This window comes from Corvus kubaryi, unplaced genomic scaffold, assembly GCF_017639235.1.
Source record: "Corvus kubaryi isolate FWS band 111438036 unplaced genomic scaffold, C.kubaryi_AGA036_p1.0 65462, whole genome shotgun sequence".
In the NCBI taxonomy this organism is placed as follows: domain Eukaryota; kingdom Metazoa; phylum Chordata; class Aves; order Passeriformes; family Corvidae; genus Corvus; species Corvus kubaryi.
The window spans coordinates 5,052-29,848 of record NW_024582020.1 but is presented as its reverse complement, the minus strand read 5'-3'; the positions used below and the strand labels follow the sequence as shown (position 1 = coordinate 29,848).

At 40.0% G+C, this 24,797-nt stretch overlaps 1 protein-coding gene across 1 annotated transcript in view; it reads left to right on the top strand.

The window, feature by feature from the left end:
* LOC121673495 (exportin-1-like) overlaps nt 1–23,671 on the top strand; it is a 34,964-nt gene extending 11,293 nt beyond the window's left edge. The window contains 23 exon segments of the mRNA XM_042046829.1: nt 862–934; nt 8,299–8,360; nt 8,440–8,484; nt 8,572–8,753; nt 9,227–9,275; nt 9,367–9,486; nt 9,589–9,717; nt 10,314–10,472; nt 12,844–13,041; nt 13,616–13,754; nt 15,053–15,234; nt 16,057–16,213; nt 16,320–16,483; nt 17,065–17,199; nt 18,067–18,250; nt 19,285–19,391; nt 19,747–19,866; nt 19,868–19,942; nt 20,400–20,568; nt 21,315–21,449; nt 21,567–21,726; nt 21,805–21,901; nt 22,616–23,671. Coding sequence (XP_041902763.1) covers nt 862–934; nt 8,299–8,360; nt 8,440–8,484; nt 8,572–8,753; nt 9,227–9,275; nt 9,367–9,486; nt 9,589–9,717; nt 10,314–10,472; nt 12,844–13,041; nt 13,616–13,754; nt 15,053–15,234; nt 16,057–16,213; nt 16,320–16,483; nt 17,065–17,199; nt 18,067–18,250; nt 19,285–19,391; nt 19,747–19,866; nt 19,868–19,942; nt 20,400–20,568; nt 21,315–21,449; nt 21,567–21,726; nt 21,805–21,901; nt 22,616–22,762 — 2,988 coding nt within the window. The 3' untranslated portion in view covers nt 22,763–23,671.
* Nucleotides 23,672–24,797: the final 1,126 nt, after the last annotated feature.

Here is a 24,797-nt window from a genome sequence, read left to right as displayed (position 1 = left end):
TAAAGTAAATGCAAAACTCCTCATCCCCTTTTCTCTCCTGTCTATTCATGCTAATGGGGTTTTACATATTAAAGTTCTTTGATCATTCCATGACAAACTTCTTTCCCTGTTACTGTGAGTTGGCAGTAGGGACAAATGGGCAGAGGGAATGGCCATTTGCAACGTTAATGGTTTTGGGTAAGAACATAGGAAGGAATTCCTGAAAGGTAAAATGATTTCCAAGAGCTTATTCACATTTTTATTGTTCTTTGACTGAGCACAAAAGTTCATCTTTAAATAGTAGAAATAGCTGCCATATTGGGGTGGGGATTGAAATTAAATAAACCTGTGGGTTGTCTTGCTGTTCCTAAAGTAACACACCAGTGAAGCTTGGGAAATACTTTCTCTAGAAAGTGCCAGTGTCAGGACATGTGATGCTAAGACAAGATTTTTTTTTTTTCCAGCTCTTAGAGGAACAATAGGTAGCTTGAGACACCATCCAAGCTGCTAAATATTTTAGGAGCCTGGTTGTGTTAATACTCAAACGTAGGAGCAGTCATTTATGATACAAATTCATATCTGGCTGCTGCTTTTCCAGATAGTCAAAATTGTCTGCCAGAGGGCTTTTCATTATAGTTTTTTCCCCCCCTCCTGGTGTGAGCATGATCAAACAGCAGGACTTAGTATAGCCAAGAATAAAACAAGAAAATGCAATGCATGAAACCTCAGTAAATGGGTGAATAGACATATATTTAATAAAATTGTTAGTTTAATAATCTTGAAGTCTTAGACATTAAGTGTGAATGTCTGATTGAATGAGAGTCCTGCAAGTTAGTTAGTCCTACAGTAATGTACTCACATTTTGTTCTTCTCCAATTTCAGTATTATGGACTGCAAATCTTGGAAAATGTGATAAAAACAAGATGGAAGATTCTTCCAAGGAACCAGTGCGAAGGTATGGAGAGATTTTTGTCTTCCTTCATAACTTTGTGTATTAGCTGAGATTCAGACTGTCAGTCTCTAAGTAACTTTCTGTCATGTGTCATGATCATCTTGAATGATGAAACCACGTCTTTCCCTTTTGTGGTAGTGGTCTCAGTGGGTTGGTGAGCAGCTAAAATTCTGTAAATTTGTGGAAAAGGCGTGACTGGTAGTTTTGAAACATCTGAGGTGAGCCCCTGGCATTTGAGGTAGAGGTTTTCATTCTCTGTACTTGGCACAGGGGGTTTTCTTCACTCTCTCTGAGCTGTGTGTGTAGTCCCAGCAGTGTTCTGTCATTTTCTAGTACACTCCGTGGTCCACTTGTTACCTTGTGTAGGTTTATGTAATTACTTTGAAATTGTAACCAGGGACAATGGTTTTAAAATAGAAACACTAAGTAAATGCACTTTCTTACCTACTGATGGTCACTCATTCTGTTAGGCTTAATTCATGGAGGAGTATAAACAGGCAGATTGCTGTAGTTGGTGCAGTGTAGGGTAACCCCCAGTCTCCCATCAATGCAAGGAAGCTGGAAGTCTTAAAATAAACGCTGTGTTTGGTTTTTGGGTTTTCCCCTCTCCTATAGCTTGCAGTGTTGCTGGCTTTTAGACATTGGCTACAGTAAATGGAGGTCCACCTGTGGTACAGGGTTAGTGCTTATTCACATGGCTGGCTGTCAGGTCATCACAACTTGGACTTCAAAACATAATGTGCAACCACTTTATATTCTTCACATTAAATGCTGTCACTGTTCTATACCTGGCTTTTTACTAAAAGCTAGTCTTGGAACTAATTAAAAGTATTCCAGATTTCTGTGTTCTGCTGTGAGCTTTTATTAACCATGCTGGGACATGCTTTAAATTTTTACTGCCAGTGTTTCAGTTCTGAAACTATATTCATTAAAACAGATTGTAAATGTTGATGAAAACAAATGCATAGAGAGACTTACTCATTTTTGTGCTTATTCCTCTTCTCACCTTTCCCCCATCTCTTCCAACTATAGGTTGGCAAGGGGTAGCTGTCTTTGAAAGTAAAACTGAAAGTGAAGCTTCTATTCATTCTGGAGGTTTCTAGGGAACAGCTTCAGCTCAGGCTCAGATACAGCTATGCCCTTTTGAGAAACTAAAAGAGAGTACCTTAGTTAGCTAAAGTTAAATGTTCTTTGTGCCTTTAATTATTGGAGTATCTTAGCTCAGCCATATTTTGTTACTTTCTTGACTATGAGAACTTAGTTTCAGCATTTGGAAGTTTTCTCGTAAAGTTTTTGGCCGTGGGAGCCAAACAGGAGGAAGAGGAGGAGTTGTTAGTACCGCCCACCTGTGAAGGGAGGTGTAGTGGAACAGATGTCACAGGGATGGACTTGACTTGATAGTTTGGAACTGAACAAGTGCCAAATACAGGATGTAATGCAGGAGTTCAAAGTCTTAAAAGTTACGCTCTTAATCCATAGGAGAGCTGAGAAGTAGTGGTGGTAGGATGAGGTTGCTGCTGGCTGTGCTTTGGGTCATTTTATCTCTAGCAGTGATAGTGGTGTGGAGTGGTTCCTGCCATCTAAGAAGATGCAATAACTCCATGTGTTACAAGGCAAAATAAAGTTACTGTCTGTAGTTGTCTAATCATCTTGAGGTATTTTATTCTTATGTTTCCTGACTTAGGTATCTATGAAAACTCCAGAGGAAATAAAAAAATCCTTTATACTGGCAAAAGTGTGTTGTTTGTTCAGCTTTTTAAACATTTTCCCTTTGACAGCCAAACTAAAATTGTGAAATTGACTTTTGTCCTGTTTTAGGGAAACTGGGTTAGCTGGCTTTTACTTGTGTGGTAGAAGAGGAACCAAATGTATTTACTGTACCATGGCATGTTATCCAGCTTGGCCTCAGTGGTGTAGGAGGGAGAATCTGTTTCATCTCTAATCCAGTTTGATCTGGTCTGTGGTGGTTGTTTTTTAATTTTTTTTTTTTTTTTGGCTGATGATACTGGCTGGTGCAAGAGAACTGCTCCAGAGCTTATTCAGGTGGCTTGATTACTTGGGAGATAGTAAGGCTGGTTAAATTGAGGTTTCCTTGACTCCAGCCATTCTTTGGTTGACAGGATTTTCCTGTTTGAAGTGTAACTGGTGGAATGTGTGTGCAGGAAACTGAAACTCAGCATGCAATGGAATGCTTAGTGACAAAGCAAACCATGCAGGTTTCAAATCAGTTTTACTTTATATCTTAATTTATAAAAGATGTTTTCTGCATGTCTCATTGGTTTGTGTAGTAAATACAGCTGACAAATCTTGCTCTTGGTTAAGAGGAAACTAAATGCATTTATGAGAAAAACACTGTTCCCCCTTTGTAGCAACAGCAGCTGAAGTTAAGAGCAGATCTGAATTAAATTGTCAGTGAATAAAAAAAGTTTTTGAAACGACTTCCTGAGACTTGTTGGGAGAAATAAAGCAATGCTGTTAATTTCAGAGCCTGAACTGTAACTTTTTTTAAAAGTTGTTGTTGTTGTTGTTTTTTAACGAGTCGTACATCAGAATGACTTGTTGGGCCTTGAGGTTAGCCAGAGGTTTGTTACTGCTTCTGTCTGAATGCTGGGAGGTTTCAGCTTCCAGCCTGGAATTTTAAATGCAAGGAGGAAAATGTTTTCTTCAGATACGTTCTTTAGACTTGAAACTCTGTTCTGAAGTTTGCTTTTGTTTTAAAATAGCTTTTGGGTTTGGGCTTTTCTGGCCCTGGTGCCTTTAACTTTTGTAAAGTAGCTTTCTGCTCCTCAGGTGGTGGTGTTTGTGAGCACTTTTGAAGAGTTCATTTTTATCTTTCCATAATTCTGAAACAGGATTTGGGCAAAACAATCAATTTACAGTTCTAAAGTACTTGTGACTACTCTGCTTTTTGTTATTCTTGATTTTTGGTTTGCTTTTGGAGTTAGCAGTGGGAACCAGTTGGTTCTGTAGACAAAGTGGAGTTTATAAGGCACAGAAGGGACAAAATTCAGTTAAATCGGATGCCTGGCCTGCGTGTTCAGCCTTGAGACATGTTTGGTCATAGCCCCCAGCAATGGTTAGCCTTGCTCTGGGTGATTTATGTAGTCCTCGGGAGAGTGCTTGGAATGGCTCTTCCACGTACACAAATGATGTCATGTGGTTTTCATTGAAGCCTCGCTGCAGCGGGTGATGTATTCCAGAACATCCCAGGCAGTGCTGAACTTGGCTCATTGCCAGGGTATTTTGCCATCATTCTCAAGTTGAAGTTCTCGGTTTATTGAGGTGTGATACTAAATTGCTTTAAGTTCTGATATCCTTTGGAGTTGATTGTTTAATAGCACTCAGAAAGGATGGCATTTGATTAGTGCTGTGGTCTCAAAAGGATTTTCTCTGGCAGTGTGAAAACCTGCCTGGAAAGAAAGGCTTTTTGGTCTTCAGTGCAGTGATACGTTTCATTAATCCTGCATTGTGAAATGGAATACTGTTCCCCTGAACAGAGCGAGCTTGTCTGGAGTGTTTGGAGTTGGAATGGATAAAGCACTTCTTCATTACGAAACACAAATTGCTTGTACCATTTTTCTCGTTCTGAAATGAGAAAGTGAAGTGTTCAGAGATGCAGTTCAGCGTTTTCCAGGAAGGTCCTGGAGTTGAGTGTAAAGCTTTTGGTGCAGTGGAAGCTGCTGTAGAGGAGGTTTTTCTGTGCAGTGATGAGATATTTTAATGGAAATTCCTGGCCTGCTTCATGAGGAAGATGTTTCCTTGGTTCTTGGTAATGAAGGAGGGGATGAGCTACATGGCACTTCCGTGTGTGTGTGTGTGAAGAGAAACTCTGTCCCTTTTTTCAGAGTTTTCTTGAGTTTTCTGTTGAAAAACAAATAAATTATGAATTGATTCAGTTCATCACTAAGGGGGAAAGATCATTTGTGGGACTGTATGGGAAAGAATTGTTTCTTAACACTAAAAATAAGATAGTATTTCGACTACCTTTTGGGGCTAAACAGTTCAATGTAAGTGTGTATGCATATCAACATCCCCAGAGGGGACAGCTCAGCTTTAGCATTTGAAATTCTAATTTTGATTGCAAAATAACGTTAATTTGCTGAGTTACATTGCCCACCTGATTCATTTATGCCTATTATTCTTTAATACAAGCACAAAATTTAGTAATTTTAGTAAATTAGAGTGAGCTTGCATCTGCAGCACCAGCTAGAATAATTTCTGACACTTGTTAAATGCTTGTGCTCTGTGACTGCACAGAAGGCTGTGCTTGTGTGCCTTGAGGACAAGAAGAGGGTTTGTTGCAGGTGTGTGTTTGCTGATTGTGTCCATGGTTATTTACCTGCTGTACTGGGCTGTGACAGGAACTCTGTGCTCAGGTACACAGAGTACAGGAGAGGTAATGGCTTCCTAGAGCACATCCAAAGGTTAAACTGTAGGATATTGCCTCAAGTTCAGGCTGCAGAAATTACTCATATTGGATGCTGTGACGTTCCTCACTGTCCCAGTTCCACTCTCAGCATTGGGTCACTTGGGAAAACAACTTTCCCTCCAGGAAGTGTTTCAGTTTTACTGGATGTTTGCCTCTCTGTCGAGGAGCAACTTTCACAGAAGGATGACAGTATCTAATGGACATCCAGGAATGTTCTAAAAGGCCTCGAGTTCATGTCCTTGCTCTGTCATCCCTTTTATGGTACTTGATACAAAAGTAGTTCCTGGGCTTCACTTTCCAGAAAATGCCAGCAGTGGGGCTGGTCCAGGCCTGAAGCAGGGTCTGCTCCCTTTGGTTGCATGTTGTCCTGAGATCAGTGCAGTTGTAAGGTCAGATGATCTTTGAAGAACATTTTGTGTGTCCTGGGTGTTGTGGTTGGTGTGGCTTTTGTTTTGTTTTATTGGAAGGTCCTGCACTGTCTGTCTCTTCCTGCTTGGCTCCATGAAGGGCCTGAACTTGGCAGTTGTGGTGTTGGCATCTACAAGACTTGTTCAGCGGCTTCTGTGATGGAAGGAGACCTTCTAGGCAGTGGTTGTGGGGCTTGTGCATGTCTCGTGCTTTCCTTTTTAACATAACACTTCCTTTTAAGTTCCCCAGACATGGTGCTTTTAGCTTATCCCATGGACTTCTACCCCTGAACAGTTTCTTGGACATGTTCTGCTGAAAAATGGTAATGAGCCTCTGGGTTGATTTTTATCAGAATATAAATTTGACATATATTTGTTCTGCTGAAAATTATCTTTCCTATGAAATGACAAATAAATGAGCAATTAAATATGGAGCAGAAACTATAACACCTGAAGTAAAAAAAGAAAAAGTAGAAAATGACATCTGATCCAAAAAGAGCATTAGCGAATTGGATAGCTGCTGCTTTTAAAGGATTAAGAATGTGACTTTGTTCTCTGGATGGACGACCTCAGGAGCCTGCAGCATGATGTGTGAAAAGGAGCAAACTTTGGAGGTTGTCTTTTGAGCTGTGGTCACCATTTTTACTTTTATTTTTCTAATGGAGAAACTGTGGAGCAGAGCAGCTGTTCTCCTCTGCTGGTCTCAAAGCTAGAAGGATGGCAGCACAATATTCAAGTTGTTACTGAATTGCACAATGCCATTGATGCAGCAAGATGGAAAAGACCATGGATTTGCAGTTGGAACTCTAAGAACAACTTTTTAATTCCTTTTTGAAACGCAAAGAGTTGCAACAGTAGGCTTCCCTTAGTGGTTTGGCAGATGGTTATAATAGTTTAGTTTCTGGCACTGCAGACCTATTTCCATACTATTCTGGGGGCTTTCATATCTCATTTGTGAATTACTGTAATGTTTCAGCAAAGAGTGTGTTTTAGGTTTAAAATATCAGACCAGGCCTATGATGTCAGACCAGTGCTTGGTAATAACTCTTACCCAGTGATACTTTATTAATGACCATTCTCCTGGAGTAATGTGGATTGATCCCAGTTGGTGATGATGAATATGAATAGTTCACTTGTAATTGGAACTGCCTGTAGAACAGCTCCTGGCTAGTATGTATCTAATGGCTCAAAGTCTGGATCTAGTTTTTCCAGTTTTCACGAGGATGCAATTAATAAACTGTCCCCTTTAATCCTGTTGCTTAAGCCTGAAATGAAAAAAAAATTCTTAAATTTGGCTGAGTCTTAGACAAGTTTTAAAACTTAGAACAGAGGCTGTGGATTATGTCTGCAACAGAAGACATTCTTCTCCTTGAAGTGACAACTTCTGAAGTCTTCAACATATGCATGTTGTCTGCGTGAGTCAGCTGACTTGTCTGGTTGAAGAAATGATTGAAACAAGATTTTTGGGTTCATGAATTTGAATAGTAAAGCATCCACCAATTCTCAAACTTCCTTATGACAAGAAAACACTTGCCTGGTTTGAAGCGTGGTTCAGGGCTGAACTTTTGGAATGTTGCCTGGGTCGTGACTCCAGGCCCTCTGTGCGTGCCTTTTCCTGGGAGTCAGGTGTTCTTGTGCAGAATGGGTTTAGACACGGATATTGTCACTTGGAAAGTCATTGTTTCCATGGATTTAGGAATTAGGAGTGAGCTGAGGATTGGGTGGCAAAATGAAACTTTTGGCAGTGTGGCTTTCTACAGTGATTGGGGATTTTTTTTGTTTTATGGTAGAGCTGAAAGCTAAAATAATTCAAAAACATTTGTAGAAGAAACACACTCTGTGCCCCTGGTTGGCCAATTGCCAATGTAAGAAGAAAAAAAGCAATAAAGTAGAATTTATTAAGAGTTTCTGGACTCACGGCATCCATATGTGCTATAAATGCACAGTGGTTCACACTCAAATGAATTGTGCTGTATTAGTGAATGAAGTTTTAAGTTCTGTTCTTGTAAGATTTCACAGGGGAAGCTTTGCTAAGCTCTGGCACAGTGCTTGACTTTGAAGTGCTGTGTTTAGGAATTCCTGTCTTTAAAATGGATCACCTAAGTAGACTGGAGCATCTCTGAACTTCTGCATGCAGTGCAGGTGATGTGTCAAAGCTTTCCGTGCAGTTTAGCAAACTTGGCCTTGAAACTGGAGTCACACTTAGTTAAGTTCTGTTTATTCTTTGAGTTCACTTCGATCTGGTACAAACTACTGCAAGGACACTCTAATCCTTAGTGTGTTTTCCTTTTGGTTTATTGAAATAGTTTAGGTGTAAAGCCTTTTTGTACATCTGAAATATCCCCTGTCGGGACTGATAAAGGTGAATTTTTCCCATGTAACACACAAGAAGGATGCTCACTGATGCATGCTTATCTGACCCTTAGAGGTGTTTCTTGTTTAAAAACATGAAGAATCTGAATTCAGAAATATTTATTGCTACATCTGTGATATCTGGCATAGCTGAAAATAAATTCCTACATCTTCTGCAGGTATTAAAAAATATGTTGTTGGCCTGATTATCAAGACCTCATCTGACCCAACGTGTGTAGAAGTAAGTGAAGGGTTCTCAGGCAAGGGTGAGGGAGGGGGGAGTATTATGCAAAACCTGACTCTTCTCTTCTCTTCTCCAGAAAGAGAAGGTGTATATTGGGAAACTGAATATGATTCTTGTTCAGGTAAGCCAGAGTTCATAACATTTTAAACCTTACGGTAAAGTCTCTGACTTTGCTGTGTGTCTCATGTGTGGCTGCCTCACTTTGCAGATCCTGAAACAGGAGTGGCCGAAGCACTGGCCGACGTTTATCAGCGATATTGTGGGAGCCAGCAGGACCAGCGAGAGCCTCTGTCAGAACAACATGGTGATCCTGAAACTGCTGAGTGAAGAAGTGTTTGATTTTTCCAGTGGCCAGATTACTCAAGTAAAAGCTAAGCATTTGAAAGACAGGCAAGTATATCTGTTTAAATCTTAATGATCAGAGTAGACTTTGTGCTTGCTGCTAAATAGTTGCTCTCACTTGGAGCCTTTGTGTGAACACCTACAGCTGTGCAATTCCATTTCTGAGCCCAAGAGGGTTACTGATTTTTCTTTGAAGCAGTACTCCTAGGGGATCCCTAACTTCATTTTGTACACACAGGGATTTGTACCTTGCTACAAGTAGCATCTGTTGACTGATGGTTCCCACCCTTTTAACACAGCATTCAGCATTGATTGATTGTATTTTCTTAGGCAGAATTTGCAGGCACAGGCTTCAAGCTACTTAAAATATGCATTATTACCATGAAAATGGGGAAAAGCCAGGTGGCTTTTGAATGCCTCCATGGGCATAGGTCTCCAGGACCTGTCCTGTGAGCATAGATATTTTGATTTATGAAATGTGGAAATGCTTCGGTTTTAATTTTTTTTTTTTTTTTTTACAGCATGTGTAATGAATTCTCTCAGATATTTCAACTGTGTCAGTTTGTGATGGTAAGTCATATTTCTTTAATTATGTTTTCAAAATTCCCCCTTTGTGCCTAGCAGTGTCACAATGTCATAAACTCTAAATGGTCATTTACAGGAAAACTCCCAAAACGCTCCCTTAGTCCATGCAACTTTGGAAACTTTGCTACGATTTCTGAACTGGATTCCTCTGGGATATATATTTGAGACCAAGTTAATCAGCACACTAATATACAAGGTACTCTTGCAAAAAAATGACAGCTCTTAAATTTAAATACAAGTTGTGGAGAAGCTGTACAACACTTCTGTAATACTCGTTATTTTTTTCTTCCCTCAACAGTTCTTAAATGTTCCCATGTTTCGAAATGTCTCTTTGAAGTGCCTCACAGAGATTGCAGGTGTCAGTGTAAGCCAGTATGAAGAACAGTTTGTAACACTTTTTACACTGACCATGATGCAGTTAAAACAGGTAAATGGTTTTCGGAAGTCTTTGTATTTCATATCACAAAATCAATTTCTGTAGAACCTAGTTGAGTTGACAGGTTCATGTTCATTATAGAGCTCTTGATAGGAGAAGTGTTGTTCTTCGGTGGTATTTGTGGCTTGATCAGAAGATGCCAAGTGTGCTTTTCTGAACTTGATTGCAGCTGTATTTCTGCTGTATTGATTTGATTAATTTAGGAGATATTTTGAGCACTTGGGCTGTCTGATGGGGAACCATGAACTATGTGTCTCAAGACCTAAACTGACCTAACTTCTGCAAGTTATTCTTTAATCTTTGGAACAGGTAGAAAAAATTTTCATAAAAAGCCATACATCAAATTTATATAATTTGATGATTCCCCTCTGAGCAGTTCAGACTCAGGTACATGAGTCCTTTCCTCAGTGTGTTTATATCATAAGAGGATGGGTGAAGGGGTTTTTTTAACAGTCTTTCCTTGTCTTGGCAATGTTGGTCTATCTTGGGGATTCTTCATAAAAAACGAGCAACATATTTGTTAATACACAGTAGTTGTTGTGTATAAAAAGGGAAGCTCTTGATGATGTCTGTGTTCTTTTTGTTAGATGCTTCCTTTAAATACCAATATCCGACTTGCGTATTCGAATGGAAAAGATGATGAACAGAACTTCATTCAGAATCTCAGTTTATTCCTCTGCACGTTCCTCAAGGAGCATGGTCTGCTTATAGAAAAAAGGTTAAATTTGAGGGAAACACTAATGGAGGTAAGTAGCTTGGTTTATCTGGTTTAAAAATGTAGCAGGTGTGTTCTCATGCTCAAAGGATGTGATACTAATGTAATTTCTAGATCATTATACTTGAAGTGGGTAAGAGGAAAAAAACTAATCATAAATAGAAAAACCCCTTCAAAGTGTTTGTTTCCTGGTGTGCTTCAGTGGCATTCTGCTTTCGGTGATCCTTCACCAGTATAATGTCTGAAAACTTAACTCTGTCTCACCCTCTTCTTACTTGTTCCTCCATGGAAGTGTCAAATAGTGCTTCAAAGTAAACGGATATATTCTTCTTCCATGGGTTTACGTGTTTCTGTTTAACTCTCACATGAAGGAGGTGTGTTGCTGTGACTTTCATCAGTCTCTGTTTTCACTGAGCATCCAGAGCAGGGTTTGAGCACATGCTGTAGGCCAGTTCCTCCTTCTTGATGTGGCTTCTTGCCTAGTTTGCCATTTCCCACCTGAAAAGCTTTAAATAATCCTCAAGGACAAGTCTGTTTCTGTGTAATAAAGACTGTGTGTGCCAGTGGCAGAGCCCTACCAAGTGACTGGGACAGTAAAACCACTGGGACTGTGGCAATTACTGGAGATTCAGATAAGAATGAAGGGTTGGAAAGGCTGAAACACTGAGGGTACAGCTTCATGCTGTAGTGGGGGTAGATCACAAATTAGGATTTTCAGTTGTGTTGTTCTAATTGTGAATAAGAATTTTGCTGGGACTGAACTATTCTATGGTGACTTTTTTGCTACTGCTGCACTCCAGAGGAAGGAAAGCGGCTCCATATCCCTTGAAGCACCATTTTCTGTGTGCGGAATCAAGCCCTGTGCAGGTTTGGAGGTTGTAGGCTGAGGAACTGCCCTGAGACAGGGAAAAAAACACCACCCCAATTTTTAAACCTAGAGACCAGATTCCATTGGGAGGGGGAAGTGCATCTTGCAGGTTGATTAGCTGTAATCCAGCATGTCCATCTGAATTCCAGTCTGTATTCCAGCCAGTGTTCTCAATATATTTCTTCTGGAGGTAGTCCTCTACAAAAAAAAAGGCATTTAAATAAAATTGCCTGCAAATATTAAATTGTAGCTCATTTAGAAGGTGGACTCAGAGGAGTATCACTTTATTTTCAATAGAGCAGCTGTTAACAGTTCCAGATCATTCCTGAATTTGCAAGTAGTAAGCTTTCAAAATGACTGGGAATCAGGGATGCACAGCTCAAGGCTCAAGTTTCTATTACGCTGAGGCTGTATTAGGAGGACCTGTGTAAAACAGGCATTTACAAAACTGGATTCTGAAGACTTTGTCATGGATAGATTGGTGAAATGTTCAACGAAGTTCTTATGCCTGTCTAAAATGGTTGCAAATTCAACTTCTGTAAGCTCTGGTGTAATAGAACCTAGGCACAGCTTTTCTTTAAAAAGCTCTGTGTCATTCTAACCTGTTAATTCCTGTACTTTGGATGTAGCAGATCTCCTGAAATTGTTCCATGGATTCATTGGATCTCTGTAGACTAGCAGAGGAATCTACATAAGTTATTTTAAGTGAAATTACCAAGAGAAATTGATGTGTAAAGATTAATGTATGGCTGTTCTGAGTCCCTCTTTTGACACTGTAGGTGGAGATGCTGAATCAGGTCTTTACCTTCTAAAATGCTCTAAGTTGTTGTAGTGCCCAAGCTATGAAAATATCCTCAGATTTTATAATTTCATTCTGTTTGTTCACTAATGGGCAATTGCTTTGATATCTTTCACCAGGGACTGCATAATAAGCTTAGGCAAAAGAGGTTTGTCTGTGTAGTTTTAATTTCTCTGGTTGGTATCTGAGCTTGTCAGAATTGCATCAGTGGCTTTCCCTGCTCAGCCTGCTCTGGCTGTTCTGTCAGGAAAGAAGTTGAAAATGTTCTGGTAGATGACTTCTGTGGAAAGCAAAGGAGCAGTATTCCAGGGTCAAAGGATCCAGAACAAAGCAGCAGCAATAGTCTTGAGAACAGCAATCACTGACACCAGCTGATGAGGGTTTTTTGAGGTTCTGAAAATGCCTTGCAGAAGCTCCAGAGGCTGTGGGTTTGATAATTTACAAACAGGCTGGTTTGGTGATGGCATTTTTGAAGATGTCTTTAGGCTATTTCAGTTTTAAGAATTCATACGGACTTTGAAAATAACAATAATTGACAGGAGTCCTTGGTTTTTAGTTGCTCTGCCAGTCACAACTCTGACTTGTAAGTAATGTCATTGCAATGTTAATGCCTCTTTTTCCAAACTCTGAGATTAATTTGGCATTTTGTCAGGACTTGGATAACTGAACTTGAAGCAATGTGGTTTGACCTGCAGATACACTCAGTAATTGGATGTTTAAACCACTGTTTTCCAGGCTCTTCATTACATGCTGTTGGTGTCAGAAGTTGAAGAAACTGAAATTTTCAAGATTTGTCTGGAGTATTGGAACCATTTAGCTGCTGAGCTCTACAGGGAAAGTCCATTCTCAACGTCTGCTTCTCCACTGCTTTCGGGGAGTCAACACTTCGATGTTCCTCCCAGGAGACAGCTTTATTTGCCTGTTTTGTCCAAGGTAAGCCATGTTCAAGTGAAGGCACTGTAAAGATTCAGATGCTGTTTGTGAATTAGAGATTTTGCTTCATGTAAGGAGTGACATAAGAACTTACCTTAGTTGATGGTTGATTCAACTCTAGTTACATAATCAATGTGAAAATACTTTAAGATGATACTAGTATATAATAAGAGTATTAATGTGCTGTTTCAGCTTTTTTAAGGTACTTAATTTAAAAATAAATCTGTATTGAACAGTTTCTGTAAACAGAAAGGCTGGAGCATTAGAGTTGGAGGAAAACCTCTGTGTTTGGGAACAGAGGTCTTTAAAAGACCCCGAATATGACATAAGCATTTTGAAGCTCTGGAAAGTATAAACACTGCATAGGTTGGGTTTTTTTTAAAGTACTCAGCTTGATCATTGGAGGGAGAGAAGTCAGCAGGCTCTCTCCTTAATGGCTTGTTAGTTGGCATTTCTGTATAGCTGGATATAACCTTCCTGTGGTTGAGGCTGCCTGAGCAGAGTGCTCTGGAGACACTTGTGGAGCTGGGAGAGTGTTGGTGTTGCAGTTTGATGGAGTTTTAACTTCCCCCAGGTTCGATTGCTCATGGTCAGCCGCATGGCCAAGCCTGAAGAAGTCCTGGTTGTGGAAAATGATCAAGGGGAGGTAGTTCGGGAATTCATGAAGGATACGGATTCCATAAACTTGTATAAAAATATGAGAGAAACGTTGGGTAAGTGAACTGGCTGCAGCTTGTGTGCTGTGGGTCTGTGCAGCTGCATCAGTGTGTTGTCTTAGGATCTGAATTGTTGTGTGGGTAAAAGGGTTATCAGCAAGGTGTACTACACAGACTGGAAAGGGAGAAGGCAGTGGCTGCTCTGAAGTTTCCTGTTTGAGGCATGTAGTGTGTTATAACCTGGTGTAATACACTACTTAATTTTTGTCCTTAGGTATTGCAGTGATAACGAGTTTTTTGAGGCAGGAAAAAATAGTGAGAGTCCTAATTGTAACTTGAGGGAGCAAAGGAAGTAGAGTTGTCAGATTTTTTTAGGACATTAGACCTTCAATAATCAATTTATTTTATCAAATGCAGATGGGAACACTGAGTGTTTAGCAACAGGTTTATGCACTAGGAATGTGTGTATTGGAAAGCTTGTGAGATGCAAAGTGTATGTGGGTATTTTTATTCTCACCTTTCTACTTGTGATGTAGGTATAGCCAGTGTTAAATTAATTGTTCTAATGCATTTGCAAAACATTTTTGTTTTATGAAACAATTACTGCGTGTCCTGAGCCTAGGTTGTGTTGCCAGATACAGGATTATTTATATGAAAATGCAGGTCAGGTTTTTCTTGCTTATGTTTTATGTATTACCTATAAGATTCACTTGGCAAAAAAGGGGGAGAATGTGGTGGAAGCTGTATTCTGTGGTACAGTAAAAATCTATTTCTGAACCTGGCCTTAAATTGCTCTTGACTTGCTGGGATTTAGAGTTTTATATTGGAGACGCTAATCCTATTAAGGGCTGATGCAAGTGACTGAGTTGTGATACCTGAATCTTCCACCTAGACCTGTTCAGGAGCACCAGCTCCACTTTAATCGTGGGTTATTGCAAGCAGCAAATGTGGTGACACTAAACTACAGAGCTGAAGAAAATGCATGGGCTTACACACTGTATAATGTCCCCAAAGGCAGCCAATCCCATATTCCCTACAGACCATCAGTACAGATGCCTTTTGATAATCATTTGCCTTGGCATTACGTGGGACATGCATTGATTTAGACTTTCCACATCACCTGCATGTGATGTTTTGCTGAGATCCCTTAGAACATAAATTCTCAATAAAATTTGTGGTCCATCTTTAAAATAATTGTAACAAATTTCTGCCTCAGTTATTACTTCATGCTGTCATGACTTCAGGCAGGAAACATTACACTTTTACCTGACAGCTTCAGTGGGTTTTTATGTAACTGCTTATGGAGTTGAGATCCAGGCTGCTGCTTTAAAATGTTCCATGTTGATATCTTTCAGTTTATCTCACGCATCTGGATTATGCAGACACGGAACGAATTATGACTGAAAAGCTTCACAATCAAGTGAATGGCACTGAGTGGTCGTGGAAAAATCTGAACACCCTGTGCTGGGCTATCGGCTCCATCAGCGGTGCCATGCACGAAGAAGATGAAAAGAGATTCCTGGTTACAGTAATTAAGGTATGGTGGGGCAGAACTAACAGCTTGGTCACACTTCAGTTTATGCTGAAGAAACCAAGTTTGCAGAAATACTGCTCTGTGATCTTAGAAAGATGCCTTGGTGGGTGCAGGAGGATAAGAATGAATTAATGGGAAATCTTACATCCTGCATTTAGGGGTGACGAATAAGTTAGCTATGAACAAAGCATTGATCCAAGTAACCTTTTCATCAAATAAAATTTAGTTTATGATGAAATGTGTTCTTTGGGGATGCAGAAGAGATGGAAAGGGATTGCTTATGAAATACAGCAGAGTGGCAAAGTAACCTTTGATTGTAACTAGCCCAGCACCTTGCTCTTTTGCTGTATCTCTATATTCATTGATTAAACTCAGTTTGATTAATAGGTGGATAATATCTTTACAAGAGTAATGGGCTTCAACAAGTTATACAAAGATTCTTACAGAATATGTAGTTGTAAGTCATACAGCAGATGTAGTTTAATTTCTTCTATATGATGTGGAGTCTGAGTTTTTATCTATCAGCTACTCAGGCAGTATTGGGTACTATAAGGCTTGTTGAACTCCCCCTGCAGGAATCCTTAGTTATAATTTTAAATGGAGATTCCTTAGTTTAAAACAGTGGTCAGGGTTTGGATGAAGCTTAAATGATTGCATTGCCCCAATCTTAACCCACTTGTGTGGGTTTTTATTTCTTTATTTGGATTTTGAGTTTGACTGTGGCAACCATCTTTAATACAGCTGCTTATAGGATGTTATGCTTGCAATGCTTTTAATGGAACTGGACAAACTTGAAGAGGAAACTAAGAATCTGTTGTGTTGTAGGATCTCCTGGGACTCTGTGAACAAAAGCGAGGAAAGGACAACAAAGCCATTATCGCATCAAATATAATGTATATAGTAGGTCAATACCCACGGTTTTTGAGAGCTCACTGGAAATTTTTGAAGACAGTAGTCAACAAGCTGTTTGAATTTATGCATGGTAATTATCTGCTTTTTTTAATTTGCTGTTTTAATTATTAAAAAAAAGATGCCTATACGTGGAGGGGGAAAAAATACAACGCAGTAACTGCCTTGATTTCATTTAGAAACCCACGATGGCGTCCAGGACATGGCTTGTGATACCTTCATAAAAATAGCACAAAAATGCCGCCGACACTTTGTCCAAGTTCAGGTGGGAGAGGTCATGCCATTTATTGATGAAATCCTGAACAATATTAACACAATCATCTGTGACCTTCAGCCACAACAGGTAGGTTCGATTTGGGGTTGTGGATAATCCCTGAAGATTAATGCAGAGTTCCTTCCTGGGGAAATGTTTTGCAGGGGTTGAATTGTATTCTTCAGTTTTTGTTAGGGACAGTGTCAGGGTATAAATACCATGATCAAGTTGCATTGCTGAGATCACAGTTGGAGTGTTTGGAAGGAGAATTAAAGTACATTTAGTTGAAATTTTGATTTCTGGAATGCCTTCAAGAAAGAAGACACTGAGTGTAACTTGGTGATTCTGCTTTGGGAAAGAGCAATATCCTACTCTAACCTGCAGCTCTTGTATTTGTGAAGGAGGGGGTGAGGAACAGTTCAAAAAGGGAAGATCCAAAATCCAGTCCTTTCTATACAAGGAGGGGGAAATCTGTCTGGGAAGGGCATGGCTCATGACATGAGAGTAGTCTGCACCTGCACTAATGTACTGAAAGTTCAGGTAGAGTGGATCTGGCATGTGGAAAAAGATATTTCCAGGATTGATGGGAGCCAGTGCATAGCTCTGGTAAAACAGAATTTTTCCTTGGTCCTTTTTAATCTCTGTGTTCATGGTGTTGCTGTTCCCATCAGGTGCACACATTTTATGAAGCAGTTGGATACATGATTGGGGCACAGACAGACCAGACTGTGCAGGAGCATCTGATAGAAAAGTACATGTTGTTGCCTAACCAGGTGTGGGACAGCATCATTCAGCAGGCAACAAAGGTGAGCTCATACATTTTGATGTGTTTGGTGCTCAGGTCTAAAACCCTGCTAAATGTCTGCCCTCCCCTGGTTGGATTTTTCACAGTAAGTGCACGGAGCTGGGCTGGACTTCATTACATAATGGCTAAGACAGAGAGTGACATGACAGTAAAAATGTTGTTTTGAGAGAGGAGACTTAAATGACAAAATAAATATTTGTTTAAATCTGCTTTAAAGTACAGTCTGTTACTGTACAGTATTTATTTCAGTAGATTTTTCTAATGCCTCCCTTTCACTTGGCTTTTGGGTAACAGAAAAGTTAAAATGCTAAAAATACTGTTCACTGTTCTTCCTTTCTTCTCCCACCATTCTCTTAAAGTACATCTTTTCCTACTTTTATCTTCTATTTCTTTCAGTCTTTTGAAAATACTTTTATCTTTCTCTACAAGTCTTGCACTTCACAAGAGACAATCCATTTGCAGTTAATCTAATTAAAGGACTTGAAACTTAAGCAAGCTTGAGTTACTTTTCCTACCCTGACTTCTCTCAAGAACATGCTGCATTTCCTTTGGACCCCTTCTATCTGTTTTTAACTTCTTCATCTCCTTAGTTTTTTGTCTTTCTCTAACGAGAGTAATGCTTGTACCACTGCAGCAAAAACACTTCAGCAGAAAAGTAGAGTGAAATGAAGTTTTATCCTGCCTCTGTTGGAGGTAGTGGTAAATGCCATGAAATAAACCACAGGATCTCTATAAAAAGTCCATAAATTTGAGCGATCTGTTCTTTAAGGCAGTGTATAAAATAAATAGTTTAAACGTAGCCTTTTATAGTGTAAGCCAAAGGGTGGTTGTATTCACTAACCACAATGAACTCTAATTTTTTTCACAGAATGTTGATATTCTAAAGGATCCTGAAACAGTTAAGCAGCTTGGTAGCATTCTGAAAACCAATGTAAGAGCGTGTAAAGCAGTTGGCCACCCCTTTGTGATTCAGCTTGGAAGAATTTATTTAGATATGCTGAATGTGTACAAGTGCCTAAGTGAAAATATTTCTGCAGCTATTCAGGCTAATGGTAAGAAATTCCATGTTCTTCCTGAAAATGGGGGTTGGCAATGTCTGCCATTAGGTTTCAGAGTACATCCCAGTTAGATTAATTTTACTGTTTGGGAAAGTGGAGAAGGACTGAAGGTGCTCACTTAAATCTTTTTTTGTTCACAGATGTTGTATTCAAATAAAAAACTCCCAGCTTTAGAGGGAGGAGGAAATATCTATGAATGAGCAAGTTTAGGAGAATGCAGAACCCCAGAGATGCTTACTTAGAATTAATAGGCATCTTGCTGAGATGCAGTTGTAGCCTGTGGTCTTGTAGCTAACCCTGGTTTTGAGTGTTAAAGGACTGTCTGTAAATAGGATCTCATTCATTCCTTCAGAAGATGTCAGCAGGGTTTTGAGATGAGACTGTGCTGCTACAAGGCTGTATTGCAGAAATGTAATGAGTGAAGATCCCTGAAAGTCATGGTAAACCAGGCTTGCAGTCACAGAAGGAATTCTCAATTACCTCCCCTATTTTTACCAGCTAACTTAGGGCCTGTGGCATCTCAGTGGAATGTGCTTCTGCAGTAGTTCGTTTCGAGATGAAATGAGTCAGTTGCTGAATTCTGTGCTGTGCCCAGTTTTCTGGCCAGTGCACAAGATGTACCTGGAAACTGGAATGTTAAATGCAGCTTGGTACCTGTGCAGCTGGTTTACCTTGAAGTAGCTTCTCAGAATTCAGACTAAAACTGGCTGAGAAATCAGTAACTTTTCATTCAGCTGATCTAATGGCCAGAATTTATCGTTGCCAGACACAGTGAAGTTGAGGAAGCGGTTGCTGGGGCTGTGGGCCTGGTGAACTCCTCGAGCAGCAACTGCTGTGATTACGGAGAACGTTTTTACAACTGGCAAAGATTAAAGGCAAAGGAGGTCTTTAATAGTCTTTGCAATTCAGATATAAAAATCAAGCATTCTCTGTTTTGTTAATATCGAGTTAATTTGGGGGGGGGGGGGGGGAGTTGTTTGGTTTTTTTGAGACCTCACACAATTAACTGAAGCTTTAAAATTTTCCAGGTGAAATGGTAACAAAGCAGCCCTTGATTAGAAGTATGAGGACTGTAAAAAGGGAAACCTTAAAATTAATTTCTGGTTGGGTGAGCAGGTCCAATGATCCGCAGATGGTAAGTGGATGTATTTTATACAAATAACTTCTAAGGCAGAATTGGGAAGAACTCTGGTTTGCGTTCAGTTGTTGGTCACAGGAATTCGCTTCAGGTGGTGTGTAAAATATAATGGAGGAAGTGGAATTATAAGATGTAAGCCTGAGCAGTGTTTGAGATACTTCAGTTAATTTTAGCTGAGAGTAATCTTAAAGGGAGCCAAGGAGATTTAAGATGGAGAGAGAGGATGGGAACCTATTTCAGCTTCCTTAGGAAAAGTGTCACCTGTAACTAAAGGAGGAACTTGGCTACAAACTGTGCTGGAGACTTGGCTCAGTAGCTGCACTGCTATAACCTGGCTTACTCTTCCAACCAGGTAGCTGAAAACTTTGTTCCTCCGTTGTTGGATGCAGTTCTCATTGACTACCAGCGGAACGTGCCGGCCGCTCGGGAGCCCGAGGTGCTCAGTACCATGGCTATCATTGTCAACAAGCTGGGGGGGACACATCACTGCTGAAATACCTCAGATCTTCGATGCTGTTTTTGAGTGCACATTAAACATGATCAACAAGGTATTTATATTTAAAACCTGGGATAAGACATCTCCCTCTGAACATCACTACAACACATGGGATCTTGTGATTCATCTGGTTTTTTGCCAGTCAGAGCACATTTGTGGCACTTGATGAAATTTCGACTCAAATGAGCGTACTTGTTTTATAATTGAGCTGTCTAGGTGGATGTCTTAAACTGCCTTAAACTTCTCTGGTTAGTTCCTGGTTTCAGCCATTAGTAATTCTGCTGGGGCCTCAGAGTGTTGCACTTCTGGAAGCAGAAGTCACATGTCAGTGTAGGACATGTAACTGCTAAAATTGATAAATATTTAAAGTGTAAGAACACTACTAGTGATAAGTCATGTTGAGTATTTCCTCGCTAAGTGTGCAGTATTTACTGACTTGCTCTGTTTAGTGGAAGATGTTAAGATGGAACTTAAGGAGACTTGGCTTTTTTCCCCTCTTTCCCTTCAAGGACTTTGAAGAATATCCTGAACATAGAACAAACTTCTTCTTGCTACTCCAAGCTGTAAATTCTCACTGCTTCCCAGCCTTCCTGGCCATTCCACCTGCACAGTTCAAACTTGTCCTGGATTCTATTATTTGGGCTTTCAAACACACGATGAGAAATGTTGCAGACACAGGTAAATGGAAGTGTTTAATACAGATCAGAGATTTTCTGGTAGAATGGTGTTCTTTTTCTTCCTTTTCTTTAATCAAACTTAGCATATTGTTGACATGATTCTGTACTGCATTTGCACAAGGATAGAATTCCTCTGTCTCAGCTTCAAGGTGTCAGCCAGGTATCCATGGATGGGCTGAGATGTTTGGTTGTTGTTTCATTCCGGTAGCTGGAAGAGAGCACTATTACAGCTTCTACTTGCTTTCTTTGCCATGCGAGCATTGGCACTCTTCTGAAATGGCGGAATGGGTGCACCAGCTCAAAATGGTGTCACGAAAAAACTGAGAAGCCACTGATTGTTTTAGCCATTTGGGATGGGGAGAAAAGATGTTGTTCAGTTGTATTACACCAAGTCAAGTAACTAAAGTTTCCATTTAAATCTAAACATTAAAACACCTTTCCTTGTTTAATTAGCCAACACTTATCTGGATAGAGGGTTTTGCTCATCAAGTGGTGTGATTGGCTCTTTAGGCTAATGCTATGCTAATAGTATGATAATGAAGCCAAAGGGGCGTGCTGTGTCTGGGAGGCAGTGCTCTCTAGTGCCAGCCTGGGGCACTGCCTCACAAAGCCATCACGTGCCATGCTGGGCATCCTGCCGCCCGTCAGGATTTCTTGGGATATTCACGTTGTTTTGGAAAAGGTCAAAATCTCCCAGCTCTTTGAATATTGTTCTCTTGGTCACTTTCTTCGTGCCTGTTTTTGCAGGACTTCAGATCCTTTATACCCTGCTACAGAACGTTGCACAGGAGGAGACCGCTGCCCAGAGTTTCTATCAGACGTATTTCTGCGATATCCTCCAGCACATCTTCTCCGTGGTCACAGACACCTCGCACACTGCAGGTGAGAATGTGCCTGCGTGTGAGGCAGGTGATGGAAACCATCCCTTTGAACATCAAAATAATGTAACACGTCCTGTTCTGAATAACAACTGCGTGTGTCTGACTTTGATCTTTGCAGGTTTGACAATGCATGCGTCAATCCTTGCGTACATGTTCAACTTGGTAGAAGAGGGAAAAATAAGTACTCCTTTAAATCCTGGAAATCCAGTGAACAACCAAATGTTTATTCAGGAGTACGTGGCTAATCTCCTCAAATCTGCATTTCCTCACCTGCAAGAGTAAGTCTGGCATGATTTAGTAATGCTTCTCAGTGGGTTCTTACCTCTCAGAATTCTAACTGATGTGTTTGCTGTTAGTGCCCAGGTTAAGCTGTTCGTAACAGGACTCTTCAGTTTAAACCAGGATATTCCTGCCTTCAAGGAACACCTAAGGGATTTCCTGGTCCAAATCAAGGTATGTTGGGTGTGCTTTTCTCAAGAAATTAAAAACAGTTTTCAGCAAGGTATTGTTGGAAAGCTTTTTGACAGTGTGGAGTCAGTGTTTGTTTGAGAAATACAAGTTATTTTGCATCTTTTTAAAATGCAGTGAGAACTCTGTCCAGTGGCTTGTGTGACTTGAGTGGTGTTCATGGAACCTGCTTCACTGGGATTTAATTTCATAAATTGGACCTGAACATCATTGCTTGTGTTTTACATTGTGCACACAATCCTTATGTCTTAGGACAACTGCAAAATGAAATCTAATGGGAAATAAGTTGGTTTTTAACCAGTTTTTTTTCATTCTGCTTGGAATTGGGACCAGTTTTGAAATTCGCTCCACCAATGCTATGCCTTTATTTTCCTAAGGATGCTGGAAGTCCAAGATTTGTAGGGAATAGTTTGTTAATTAGTTCTGAGACTGCAATTGTCAGGTATTTTAGAAATGTAATGATTCTGCTTTAATGGTGATACACTCCAGATGCTGGGTTACTGTGGCATCCTGTTCTGTAACACACGGTGAACATCTTTCAGTATTGCTTTATTTTAATTGTGACCGTAGGAACAGAAAACCATGCAAGTAGCCTGTCAGGGAACAGGAAGGGAAGATGTTTACTGTGTAATTTTGGAAGCTATGACTCTGCCTAAAGCATTTGACAATAAACTAATGTTTTTATGTGAATTATCCCAGGAATTTGCAGGTGAAGACACATCAGACTTGTTCTTGGAGGAGAGAGAAACAGCCCTTCGGCAGGCTCAAGAGGAGAAGCATAAACTTCAGATGTCTGTACCTGGCATCCTTAATCCACATGAAATTCCTGAGGAGATGTGCGATTAAAAACAAAAATAAAACAAGTTTTGCAGTTTTCTTTCTGTACAGCTACTTTGTTGTGATAGAAGAAAACAGCACTTGGATATTTGTTGACCAAAATGATGCCAATTTGTAAATTAAAATGTCACCTAGTGGCCCTTTTTCTTATGTGTTTTTTGTATAAGAAATTTTCTGTGAAATATCCTTCCATTGTTTAAGCTTTTGTTTGGTCATCTTTATTTAGATTTGCATGAAGTTGAAAATTAAGGCATTTTCAAAGTAATTACTTCATGCCCATTTTGTGGCTAAGGGGAAAATAGGCAAAACGTAACTTGTAAAAGACTATATGGCAAAATAATACAATTTCCTGTAAGAGTATCAATTTTTAATTCGGAGTAATTTTCTTTCTAGTCTGTCCTGCAGTCTAGGAGAAAAGGTAAAGAGTAAAGCAGATTGAATTAATTGTTAAGCAGAGGATTCTAGTGCTGCGTTTGTTCTGATCAGTTAGCAGCTTTCTGGACTGAGTGGTAAGGCTATAGGCTACGTGTATTTGCAAGTTGTATGGCAAGTTTGCAGCAAGATCATGTGCATATCATCCCATTGTAAAGCAACTTCTAAAGAGTATGGGAACACAGTACAGTTAGTTATTTTTACACAGTTCTTTTGTTTTTGTGTGTGTGCTGTCGCTTTGTCGACAACAGCTTTTTGTTTTCCTCAATGAGGAGTGTTGCTCATTTGTGAGCCTTCATTAACTCGAAGTGAAATGGTTAAAATATTTATCCTGTTAGAATAGGCTGCATCTTTTTAACAACTCATAAAATAAAAAAAAAAAAAAAAACTGGCTTTTGAGATGACTTATACTAATTTACATTGTTTACCATGCTGTAGTGCTTAAAGAACACTACTTAAGAGCAAAATAAACTTGGTTTACATTTATTTTTCTTTCTTTGGCTTATTCTTTTATTGGATGAAAATGCTGTGATCATATTTAAGATTTGTATTTGAAGGCGTAGGAAAAGTTCCTTGAGGTCTAGATAACTTGCTTCTGGCTTGCCTCATCTCAAGGACTTTGGCTGTGCTTGAAGTTACCATGAACTAAGTTGGGTTCCATTTGGAAGTACAGTAGCTGTTCTGACTTACCTCCATGGATAACTATTCCATACCACGTTACTATAAAATGCCAGGAATAAGGTACTCTTGCTCTTTCTCTCTCTGGACTCTTTGCAATTTATTTCAAAGAGGTATTGCACTGTATCTTGACGAAGCAGTTAATTATAGTCCATGTTAATAACATGTGTAGACAAGATCTACGGTTATTTTTCTACCTAAAGTTTTGTAGTTAAATGATTTTCACAGATTTATGAAGCAGTATGAACACTACGGTTGTGTACAGTCTTGGCTTCCCTATCTCTGTCATGTCTTGTCTCTGTTCTCTAAGTTGGTGTCGAGCTCTCCCAAAGTTTCTCCATGGATTTGGTGTCCAGTCTCCAGGTTGTTACTTGGAGGAAGTGTAGCCATTCTCAGAGAGCTGTAACAGGAGGCCAGGCAGGCGCGGGGGTGTTGTGTGTCCGTTTGGGTACTGTAGTTATTAACCTTGTGCTGTGTGTTCCTTTTGAAGTAGAAGTGCATGAGTTAGCGGTGTTCCTGTAGGATGTAGCTGTGCCCAGAATGTTCCCAGGCTGAAGTGTCGGCCCCTTTGTGTCTGTGAGCATCTCTCTGTTCGTTTTGCGTGGTCAGCCCTGGCAACGCTCAGCTGCTCCCACAGGAAGGGCCTTGGGCAGTGTCACTGTGAGCTGGCACTGCTTGGAGAGGTTCCTCAAACCCTAATGGCTGCAACTGCGTACAGCCTTCCAAAACTCTTAATTACTGCCAGAGTAACAACACTCGTTTCTTACTCTCCTTAAAGCTCCAAGTTCCAGCTTTTTCATGTCTTCCCATCAACGTGGAGCTTTCTGCTCCACCCTGCCAAGACATATTGTCTTTCTTGGGCAGTTTAAAGTGCAACAGTTGAAGTCCTGTTAAAGGACACGTCTGGAAAGGACATGAAATGGCTTGTGACCAG